Source organism: Sesamum indicum, linkage group LG3, assembly GCF_000512975.1.
Source record: "Sesamum indicum cultivar Zhongzhi No. 13 linkage group LG3, S_indicum_v1.0, whole genome shotgun sequence".
NCBI lineage: Eukaryota > Viridiplantae > Streptophyta > Magnoliopsida > Lamiales > Pedaliaceae > Sesamum > Sesamum indicum.
Window position 1 is genome coordinate 8,128,062 of NC_026147.1, and position 12,398 is coordinate 8,140,459.

Sequence of the window (12,398 nt, forward strand, 5' to 3'; positions counted from 1 at the left end):
TGGGATTTGATCCTACGCAAACAATATTTTCTTATTTCCTCCTACGCAAAATTTACACGACAAGTAATTAATTATGCTTTGTTTATGATTATTTAAGAAACGATTAAGGGAATGTAGTGGATTTCTTAGGATTCTTGGGATACCAATACCTTCATCATTTTTTTCGAGGATATTTTAAAGGTTTCATCTCATCTTATCTCATTTCACTGAGAATAAATTTAGATAAAATAAATTAGATTTAAATAATTTCTTAAGAATAAATCGCATATCTGATCGAAAAATATTTTGCGACATGGGAGATGAGATGAATACATTTCACAAATTATAGTAGTTCCGAACACCGACATACTGCTGACACGATATTTTTGTGTTTTTTTTTTTTTTAAAAAAAATATTATGTCTTACAAGTATAGCGATACGAATTACGATTTTTAACAATTTAAGTATGATGACTAGGAAAAGAATTACTCAATTTAACATATATATATTTGAAGTCATGTATTTAGAACAAATTACAAGAGAATAAATTATTATTTTATTTTTTACACATTATTAATATGACAGAGAGGCAAAATGCATTTTCACAATTCACAATTCATAAAATACAAATATAGGTAAATAACATTCGATTTTGGGGGGGGGGGAATGAATGGGGCAGATGAGTTTTGCGTGTGGCAGAGAGTGGTTTGGAGTAGTGGAAATGAGCAAAGATAAAGAGTGAAAGTGAAGATGCATAGGCCTTGGACTGCTTCTGCACCCTACTTTTCCCATTTATGCTTCTCTCATATTTCAATTTACCCCCCTACTTCTCTTATTATATAATTTTTTACATAAATTACATCCAACTTCTTAAAGATTTTATATAATTATAAATATTTTTTATTATTTGAAAATTAGCCTCAATCCATTAGCCTCCGTTAAGTTTCCATCATTTTTTGTGGTGAACTGATCAAAATACCCTTATAAACTATGAATTATAATTTTATATATTTTTTAAAATTTTCTAAAATTTTTATGTACTTAATAGATTTTTTTTTTGTACAATTTCTAAAAACTTTTTATCCACCTCTACAATAAGAACAAATTTGATGATTTCATACCTCCAGCACGATGTATTCGTAATTAAGTTGAATTTCAAGAAAACTCGTTGAATATTATTATTTCATATAAAATAAAAAATTTGAACAATTTATAAGCTTCTCTCTTTATGAAGACTGACTTTCATGTACAGAAATCTTTACATGATCAAGATAATAGACACATACACAAGGGTCGCTATTGTATTTATTATATTTTTCTTAAGTAAAATCAATGATTAACTAATGATCAATAGTTCAATATACTAATTATCAATATAAAATATCTAAGCTAACCAATAATTACCATTAAAAATAAATCAACAATCATATATCGGTATGATTTCAACTCAAACTTCAACCGTCAGCTAAATCAAATCCTCTTTTCTTATAGAGTAAATTATATTGACGGGCCCTGAGATTAGGTTAGATACACAAACATCTATGGCTTTGTTTGGATTTGTATTCTTGCATTTTTCGATACAAGATAAATCACACTCAATATTTGTTTTTGTATTTCTACACCTTATTTGCGTGTTTTTCTATTTTTCAACTTTCTATATAATATATATATATACATAATATAAAATATACATGATTTGACAATAAATAGTAATTTTTGTCTCCCAAAAGTACAACATTAAACATAAAATATTTATATATAAAAATATATGATTTGACAATTAACAGTGATTTTTGTCTTCCAAATCCCAACATTATACCTACACTACTTATTTAAAAATATTTTAAACCCTAAAACACAAATCCAAACATATCAACACACACTTACTTATCTCTATTTTTCTCTCTCTATTTTCAAAACACAAAACAAAACAACTAAAACACAAATCCAAACACAATGTATATCTTTCGCAAAATTACAGCTACATCCTATAAGGTTATGATTATAATTGGGGATAATTATATTTACACTCCTTGATCTATGGCCTATTTGCATAAATCATCCGCTATTTTTTAAATAATTACACACACACCCACCAAAATATTATTATCGTTTACACAAACCGTCCTTTACTTTTTTGAAAAATTACACACACACTCCCTAAAAATATAAGCATCATTACACAAACTACTCCTACTTTTTAGTTGTCAGGGGTAGTTTTTATAATTATGCAAAAGATAAGGATGATTTGTGCAGTTAAACCATAGGTCAGGAGATGTAAATATAATTATTCCGTATAATTACAGCTATATTCACTGTTTAAAAATAAAATTTACACAACCATCCTTGAAAAATATCACGTTGACACCCTCTAAAAAGTGTGCAACTGTAATTTTATAAAAAATAAAGGGTATTTATACAATTAAACTAAACCTGTCAATATAGCTTACACTTGAGTATATGGTAAAAGAGTAGAGTGCAGAGACATATGGTATAGCCAAATCGTCACGCAATATGATGCAATAATGTAGGGTTAGGGGCAATTCCACAGTGTTTGAGCACATGCTGCCTCCTACTTTCACTGCAAATCCCCTCACTTCCTGCCCCGCCAACCCCCCACCCCCCACATGCCCTACTTTTAACCTTTTTTTTTTCTTTAAAAAAAAAAAAGAAAATTCATTGCTACGTCACATATATTCAAAACAATAAAACTCATTCAAATTTAATTTTATTTGAATATTGAAGGGTTTCTGTCAAGAACAAGAAACACTTTTAAATGTATGCTTAGTAATGTGTGTGCAATTTTTATAAATATTATTTAAAATAATTTTTTTATGATTTTGTTATTTAATAAAATATATATAACATAATAAGTTAATATTAAATTTTATTAAGAAACAGTGATAAAAATGTTGAGGAGGAATTGATTTTCTTCAAATTGCCTAGGCTTGGGCCCAACAAAAATGAGTGGGCTTCATGTGGGCTCAAAAGCGACCCGTTTCTAGTCATTCTGAGCCCATTGTAGTTTATATGTGGATACAGAATTGACCCAATATAGATAGATCTGCAAACAAATTTGGGCCCTGAATTTCATAAAAATGGTCCTGATTGCTGCCTTGAGGCCAATTTGTAGTAGAGTACCATTGCTACGGCCTCATTTTTAACAGTACAATAATTGCTAAGTTAGGACAAACATGTCCTGAAACAAATCAAGTTGGGTTCAATACATTGTTGTTCAAGTGTATGATTGGAATTTGAGTAACGACGTTTAGAAAGGATTTCAAACCACTCTATCTATATAAAAGAATTTGATATTCTTTAATAAACCACAATTCTAAATAATAGTGGAGGGATTTTAAATCATTTTGTACTATAAACTTATCCACACATTTTTAAAGGATTTGTCGTCAGAAATTTAAAATTATTCCATCAATTCAAATGCATCCTAAAGAGTATCAACTAAATACTCTAGAATTCGTATGTTTTTATACAAGGTGATTTTATTCTACGAACCTTTGTGCCATAATCATTAGCAGAAATATGTCTTTTCATTATGATTAATTATCATATTTAAAGTAAAAGATTATAACGGATACTAATTAAACACAGCTGCACAACGGCTTTTGACCGTTATTTCTACAAGTGAGTTCAAAATATTTGATACAACTAAAAAAATAGTGTCAAATATTTTGGCCATGGAAATACCATTTAACCGTAGTCGAAATTGAAGTTCCCGCATCGGTCTTGTCTGACTGTGATTTATAGTATTGATTTATAATGATACTTAAGCTACAACGATTTATAGGGTAGGAAATAATTAATTTTTTCTTTTATAGTGAATCTAATTACCTACTTTGGATAATTTTGACATGCCGTTAATTCTCCATAATTGATCCACATAAAACCTATCTATCAATATATATATATATATATATATTCATATAAACAGTAATTACATAATTACATCAATATTAATAAATTAAACAATACATCAATTCAATCAATGAACTCGTGTTACCTCATCTATGTTTGTAAAAGTTTTCTAACTTCCTCATTCTCTTTTTTCAAAATTTATCGCACTTAAATATCCGAGTATGTATTTTCTCTGGGATTGACTCCATTTAAAAATATAACTTCAATCATAACTCCCTTGCTCAAACATGTACATATTTTTCCTCATGGCTTGATAAATTAACTGATGTATGCCTTTTTTACTTGACTTGATGTGATTTAAGTGGTATAGATAATTTTATAATTGTAATTCAATTATAATTGGTTACAGTAGTGCGCTTTAATTATTAATACTGGACCAATTCAAAATAAAATAAATAAAAAATTAAATAGAATATTCGAACTAATAACTCAAGGTAAAGGTAACCATAGCAATGATAATTAACCAGAAGGGAGGTTGAAGCATAGCAGTCACATTCTTACTTTTGTTAAACAAGAAAAAAAATAAAAAGAAAAAGGGAGGACTAAAACCCTTTTGAAAAGCAAAACGGGACAACCTCATCTTGTTTGTTATTTTAGTACTTGATGAATTGATGATTGTGTTGACCTTTGTCTACCCTAACACACCCCACCCCCTTGTTAAAGAAATATACATACTTTGCGCGTCTTTGGAAAAAAATAGTAATATTTACTAATAAAAAATACCCCCTTTTGGGAGTGGAAAACAAGTGGGATATATTATCAAAAAGTAGATTTATATAAAAGAAATAATTTAAAAATAGAATGTGGGGGTGATGAATTTATGACATGAGGAATACGTAAGAAAATGTGTGAGGGTTTTCATACGAGAAGGGTCGCTCTCATTTGATTTTGGTAGGAGAATCAGACATACATCAGCAATTAGCATATCATCAGTTCAAGGCTAAGGAATTTTCCAGGTTTATAATTATGGATATGTGTTGAGTTGTTGGTGGAGATCCATCGGGAAGTTAGGTATATATAATTTGATGGTAGAGTCCAATTGGTATTATATATAATAAAATTACAAATTGATATAAAATATAATAATAAAATTCTGGAATTGTATATATTAAATAATAATTTATACACAATAAATATATAAAATTTTAAATTGTTGATTATGCTTATTTTTAAATAAATTTTGAAATACCATACTTTTATGATGATATAAAATTAAAATATGAGATATTGCTTATAATTCTAATATATTATGAATATTTTGTATATCAGTCTGATATACTATTATATGTGTAGTTAAATATATAAAAATAATTTAAAAAAAAAAAGGCTCGCGAGTCATGCATGGCTCGACCTGGCCTCATAAAGGACCTCGAGCTAGAACATGTTCGAGCTCAAGTGAGCTTTAATCGGTTCATTGAACTTGCAAACCAGCTCAATTTATCTGAAAAATTTATAATGAGAAGAATGTTTTAAAAGGTCCTACGTATCTTTATGGTAAATCCTAAATTCTAAGTTGCTATTAATATACTAAATATTAGTTCTTGGCTTTTAATTAGTATAATATTATTTTATATTCATAATTTTAAATTATCAATATTATATGTCAATAGGGAGAAGAGGCCTTAGAACTCATAAGAGCAATTCAAACTTTTCATTTGTAATTAATATGAAATGCATGCTTGTCTACCGAATATGTTAAATGAGGAAATAAATCATATGAAAAAAGAATTAACAAAATATTTTTCTGTGTTTAAAAAAATGAAGCAAATTAACTCTAACAATAGTTTAGATAGGGGGTAATTTATTTTATTTTTCAAAATATAGAGAATAATTTACTATTTTATTTTTCTTATAAAAATTTTTGTTCATTTTTCATATAAGGTGGGGCTAAATTACATTTTTTTCCCAATAATTAATTAAAGAGCTAGTATAAAATAAGTACTTGCTGAAATCATGATGAACAACAAGATGCTAATTGTTAACATGCATGCATATACAGAATATATGGCACATTAATCATCAGCTAGCTAGCACATTATTTAGGTTAATTACAGAAAGACCCCCAATAATCTGTTTAATTCAATTTGTCGCCCCCCTATGATCAGAATTACATGCATGCACACACCATGATGAGCATTCAGGTAGCATCAGAAGCAGTCAGCCTTTAGTTTTGAGGATGACTGCTTCTGATGTTACCGCCGGAGAGCGGCCCGCCAGGAGCTTTCCGCCGCCAGAATCAACCGAAAAATCAAAACCCGCCACCAAGAGCCGCCGGAGCCCAGTAATCGGCGCCGTTTTCGTTGCCGACGTGTTGAGTGCAAGAGATGGGAACTAAGCATAGACCTCTACTTCTCAAATCCATCAGTGCTCCTGATCGCCCTTCTGATTCCTGAATTTTTTTTTGTCTTTTCAGAAAATATAGACTTGAAAATTCCGTAATTTATATACATATATACATACATACTGATATATATATATATATAAATACATTATCAGCATTCAAGTCCTATCGATATATGAGTATTAGTCTACTTTATTAATAGGTTAAATTACATCTAACACCCTTGAGGTTAGATGCAAATACACAAACATCCCCCGTCTTTGCGAATGTATACTTCAGAGGAGTGCCAGTATATATTTTTTAGGGATTTTTGTGCAACTAAATAGGTGGTGTAGTTGTAATGACACCTACAACAAGGGGTGTATATATATGTAATTTTGTAAAAATAAGGTCTTTGTATATTTAGACCTAGCTAGAGAGTGCAACGCTAATTGGACTAGCACAATAGTTATTAATTAACTATACATATTTAATATTGATAATTAATATATATTAACTGTTGATTATTAAAATTTATGATATGATTGCAATTGATGCATTAAGAAAAAAAAACAAGAAAAAGAATATTGAGTGATAAATTAAAAAACCTGACTAACAATCCTATACTTATATATATGAAATGTTTTGCCACAATAATAATTTTTATAATTTTAAATGACTGAAATCAAATAGTTGTTGGATATGTCAATAACTTCTGTAAAAAGAGAATTATGAATAAAATCATTATTAGATTAATAATGTCACTATATGTATCACTAATTATTATCAACTAATAAATTCCTGTTACTGGTAAAATTTTAAGAATTGTATTGTAATAAAAGCATATTACAAAAGTCATTCACAATTTTATGACTAATATTATTATTTTTCTTGATATATAAATATGTATTTAGAGAGAGAAAAAAAAGAAGAAGAAGAAGAAAAAGAAGGGGGGTTATAAATTTACCTGCTTAGGAGCTCCTCTTTCCATGCCAATATCATTCAAGAACTGTAAAAAAGAAAAGTTGAACCAAAAAAGATAAAAATAAATTACAAGGGAAAAAGAAAATTAATTAAAATGTCATCAATTGCAGCTTTCATGTCATCGAATAACCCAACAACTTTATCAAAAAGTAATTAATTAGTTCATAATAATTTGGAAATACATTAATCTTTAGATTACAGACCACTTTGTCTGTAATTAATAAAAATTTATTATTCAAATTAAATCAATTATATAACAAATTAATACACTTATCATATAAATAATTATTTTTGTTGAATTCCAATCATACAATAAATATATTATATTTATCATATAATTAATCCAGTTCCAATCCAATTTGAATTAAAACTTGTAATTAAATATGTTATTCTCCAATTCAAAGCCTCTTTTTTAGGAAGTGATGGATCCCAATAAAGCATAATTACCTGACCAGTCTCTTCGGGAAACAAACAATTCCTTTCTTGAACCTAACAAAATAAATTATTTTATAATTAATTCTTGATTATAATGTAATTATTTTGGAGGAAATTATAGATATATAAATAAATCAGCTTCCCATTTCCCAATACACGTGTATGTGTAGTGTGTGTGAAAAATCTTGGTCGTATATTGGAAAATGTGAAAAATAAATAAACTAACTAATAAATATGGGTACTTATTTACAGAATGTTGGTGATGTCCTGTACTTCCTGATGCATTGCGCATGTAAGGAGAGCTCAGTGCCTGCACCCAATTATTTAAAACAAATAATATAATGTGTATATTAAAATAGTAAAAAGAAAGAAGTTGTAATTTTACTTAATTACTGCCCTTTAATTTCAATTGTTGCATGGATTTTAGTAATTTTCACTGTTCCTTTGGAAAAATCAAGAAAATTGAAATAAAATCAGGGTGTGAATTGAAGAAAAATAATTAGGGTTGCATTGAAAAAATATCGATTGACTGTATATTAGAAATTTTTGAAATCTATCGATATTAAGTAGAATGTTGTCCAAATTCATAATTAAAATTTTTAAAATTATTAGAATATAAATTCAAAAAAAAAAAATTGATGAATCCAAATATACAGCCTTAACGAAAACCATGGAACAATAATTCACTTATTTTGTTTGTGGGGGAATTCTTACCTCAATTTGACCTTGAAGGAATCTAATGTAGCCAATGGCTTCTGACAAGACAGAAGCAGTGTCAGTCTGCAAAAGAGAAACATACCACAACACCCTCAAAGTCATTTTTCTCAAAGTCCTAAAAACACTAGCTCAGATCATCAGATGATAAAGTATAAAGGAAATGAGTTAGGGCTTTCTTTTTCTTTTTTCTTTTTTCTTTCTTGCTTTTTTTTTTTTTGTCTTTTTGCTGTTTAGTTAATCATAATGTAATAAAATCATTTAATTTTCTTGATGGGTTTTATGTAGGAAAGAAAATAAAAGAATAAAATGCTTAATTTGCATATATAATGAGTCATTAATTCATTGTTTGTTTACCTTCCCAAATGGAGAAACAAGTTGATGAAGAGCTGTAATTCTATCCCCTAACTTTTCCTTTCTCACCTGTGTGAATTTTGATGTAAGTATGTAGTTTCATGATGTAATTAAATTATAATGTCCATAACTATATGTCTGAAATTTTGAAAAAAAAATAAAAAAAACATTTAATTATATATATAGTAAAAAGGAAAGATGATAGCAGAAAGAGAAAAAGAGATTCCTGACCTTCAAAGCTGGTTGGGCTGAAGACTGTTGAACCCTAGCCTTCTTAGATACCCCACCAGTACCCGTGCTATTGCACTTTTAACAAATGAATTAAACAAATTAATCAACAGTTAATTAAGCATTAATTCTAATTAGTGATCAAGAACTCAGTCATGAAACTAAAAGAAATTATAATTTTCTTGTAAATTGTAATTACCTGATCATCAGCTGAATGATCTTGATTATGTTTGCGTTGGGACGAGGAGGCGGACTTGGGACCGGAGAAATTCAAGATGTTGGTGCTCAAACTAGTGATACAAGAGGTGGGGGACGAGACATGAGGCATGACTACTTGTTGGTGAGGAGGAGCTGGCCAAGAATTGGTATTAGGCCTATTGGGCGGCGCCGGCTGATGAAATTGATCATGATGATCTACATGGGCGTAACTGATTTGGCAGGTGGAGCTGGATTTATGAGCAATGTCCTCTTGCTTCACATCAACAACAGGAGTTCTTGCAAAAGATGGGTTCAAATTCAAGACTTGGTCTTCCCAGTTCTCCAACTTCTTTTGTTGTTGAAAAAGACCGGCACCAGCACCGGTACCGTATCTCTCTTCTTCTTCTTCTTCTTCACCACCACCACCACCTCCCACTCCACCCCTGATGAAAAAGCTAGTTGCAATCAATATATTTATATAAGTGACTTAGGGTTGCTAATTATTAGGTTTTACTAATGATGTCTAAGAAGTATGTAAAACTTTTGGATGAATGGGCCGGTTTCAATACAGTCGGTCCATCCACGATCATTGGAGAATAGAGTAGGTTGTCAAACTACCCTAGCTCCTCTGTAACCGAACAGCCAATGGTCGACTGCAGGCTGGCTTCATTGCTACCAGTCCACTAGATTATTGAAAGCAAGATAACAATTCATGTCTGTGTTTGTGTGTGTTTGAGAGAGAGAGAGAGAGAGAGAGATTTACAGAAGCAGTTGGCTCCAAGACCTAACTGGGAAATCCTGGTGATTATCAGGTGGAGAAGAAAGCTGGGCGGGAGAATTAGAGGCGTAAACAAACTGGTGATGAGACTGTGGATGCATGCCATTGATCATGCTCCACCAGTTAGGGTTTCCTGCAGCCATCATTTGCTTTCTCAAGATCAAGATTTTTAACCAAAACGCTACTCAGAACACACAAATCAATATCCCTTCTCTCTCTCTCTCTTGTATTTCTCTACAGCACTTTATTCTGATCCTAAATTCAAAACTTTCCCATCTTTCCTTGTTTGTGAACCCAAACAAGCCCTTCCTGAACCTTTCAAGTTTGTGTTTGCTTTCTCAGAAGAGGTAGAAGAAGACCCCATGTCTCTGTCAACACACGAGTATTTTATACTTGTGGGCTTCACCTCTCTCTCTCTCTCTCTCTCGTTCTTGTTTTTGTGTTTCTGGTTTAATTGGGGGGTGTTTTAAAAAATAATTTATTAATAAAATATATATTCTTTTTATTCTCGCTTTAGCTTTATTGTAAAGTGGGACAGATAAAAAAGCTGATGGTGAGTGTTTTTAGGCCAAAAAACAAAATACTTGTGGAGCTTAAGTTTATATATATACAACTTCCTTAAATTGAGAGATAGCTGAGGATTAGGGTTAGGTTCATGATCAGGGTGTGAATTAATTTCTTTAATTAGGGTGCACTGTTAATAAACTTCTTTGATTAATTTCTTGATAATGATGACCACATTGGGCTAATTGGATAACAATCCCATAGATTTAGCAACCTTAAACAAAATGAAAAATATTTCTATAACTGCAAAAAAGATGATCCCTTTGTACAAAGAATTTATGCTTTCTACGGTACCTACTTCTTAATTTAATGCCATTGATATTAACTTATGGAATCCCAAGAATTTCTTTTTTTTAAAAAAAAAAATTAATCAAAGAAGAATAAGGGTAGTAGTAAAATACTACGCCTAGAATTGATTCCATGAATAAATGTTGATGTACGTCTAGTTTGATAGTAGCTCTTTATTTATTTTGAATTGTAATATTTAATTTGAAATTACTCTCACAACAATTGTTAATCAAAAACTTTTCTTCTCATAACTTAGACCTCTGTACACTTTTAGTCATATTATTTACAGAATTATTGAAAATAGTCTTATCATGTTAAAAAAATCTCACTTTCAATCCTTCTACAGTTCCCGTTAATTATGAAATTTACAGAATATATGTGTGCCAGTTATATAGTTGTTTCCCTCCAGTCTAAAAAGATAACAACCATGTGACTTGCACATGATTTTTTCAATTAATATCTTAACGAAAGCTGACAGTAGAAATGAAAATGAAACTTTTTGTGAGTTATGAGAATTTCTTCAAGAATTCGATAAGCAATGAAATTAAAAATGTACCAAGTTTAAATTGTAGAATGAGAAATGCAATTTTCTGTAATTAATCAACTCATGGTGTGTGTATGAACAGTATGTATTTACAAAAAAAGAGTTAACCATAACCATATCAACGGCGTAATTCTCCTACAAATTAGAAGGATGATTATTTAATTTGAGTTGATGATGAAAATGGGTGCGTGTGTAATTAATTAATTAGGAAAGGGCCTTGAAGTTAATAATTGCTTCTGAAGTAAACAAAAACAAATGATGATTAGTTTGAAATTTGATCATAGTTTAAGATTAGCTTTAGAGCAATTGAAAGAAAAGTTTAGCTTTATAGTTTTGTATGTGGATGGCAGTCATTTTCTTGTTGACCTTAGATTAAACAAACAACAAAAAAGTTGTTGCCAACATATATACTGTCTCTCTTTTTCTATTTTAAATATAAAGCAGAATCATTTATGAACATTAATTCATTTTTTATTTCCAATTTAAAACCTCTCTCATCCTCTTAATTACTCATTTAATATTTAATTAGTAACTTGCAATTAATCTCCAATTACGTAAAGTACTTGTCGGTTATATTAATGTATTGATTGAATTAATATCTTACTCAATGTATCTAAATAAGTTATTGTAATTTATTTTACTAGAAAAATTACTTGCAGGTAATCTCTAGTTACGTGATATCATGAAATAAATATGAATTTAGTGTTTAAAATATTAAGTTACAACTCTAAAGTTGTCATAAAAAATATACATTAAATGACAATAAAATTTATCTTGTCATTATATAATTTTTATTTACTATAATTGTGCATTATAAAATTAGCGACACATCTATGGTGATAATATAGTAACAAAACGTATTTGTTGTCACTAAGTCGTTATTGTGTATGTTCCACTAATTAGCTTTATTAGTGACAACTTTATGCATAAGTTTTTGTCACTAATTTTTTATAGTAATAACGACTCTTGCAAAGCAATTGTTATCATTAAAATTATAAAATTATTATTGTGATAAAATAAAAATCTTGTCACTAAATATATATAATTATTGACAATTTGATTTTGTTCGCTGCTAACGG

The 12,398-nt window shown here is 29.5% G+C and overlaps 1 protein-coding gene across 8 annotated transcripts; it reads right to left on the reverse strand.

Annotated features, from left to right (window-relative positions):
• Positions 5,885 to 10,344, reverse strand: LOC105157656 (transcription factor bHLH68). 8 transcript variants are annotated; one of them, XM_020693005.1, is made up of 9 exons: positions 9,909 to 10,343; positions 9,147 to 9,588; positions 8,951 to 9,025; positions 8,723 to 8,788; positions 8,366 to 8,431; positions 7,878 to 7,961; positions 7,664 to 7,705; positions 7,200 to 7,241; positions 5,885 to 6,301 (listed from the first exon to the last, which is right to left on the reverse strand). In XM_020693005.1, the coding sequence occupies exons 1-9, from the start codon at positions 10,067 to 10,069 to the stop codon at positions 6,161 to 6,163; spliced, it is 1,119 nt and encodes a 372-aa protein (XP_020548664.1). In that variant the 5' UTR covers positions 10,070 to 10,343; the 3' UTR covers positions 5,885 to 6,160. The 8 variants fall into 8 exon arrangements, with proteins under 8 accessions (XP_020548664.1, XP_011072388.1, XP_020548666.1 ...); XM_011074086.2 differs by having other exon boundaries at positions 7,902 to 7,961; positions 9,909 to 10,342; XM_020693007.1 differs by lacking the exon at positions 8,723 to 8,788 and having other exon boundaries at positions 9,909 to 10,344.

Excerpts from the sequence above, each read along its gene's own strand:
- LOC105157656 (XM_020693005.1), bottom strand. The coding sequence starts at position 10,069 with ATGATGGCTGCAGGAAACCCTAACTGGTGGAGCATGATCAATGGCATG. Across the intron at positions 9,589-9,908 it reads TCTTGGAGCCAACTGCTTCT|GGGTGGAGTGGGAGGTGGTG; the intron begins GTAAATCTCTCT and ends CTTTTTCATCAG. Across the intron at positions 8,789-8,950 it reads CAGCCCAACCAGCTTTGAAG|GTGAGAAAGGAAAAGTTAGG; the intron begins GTCAGGAATCTC and ends AAATTCACACAG.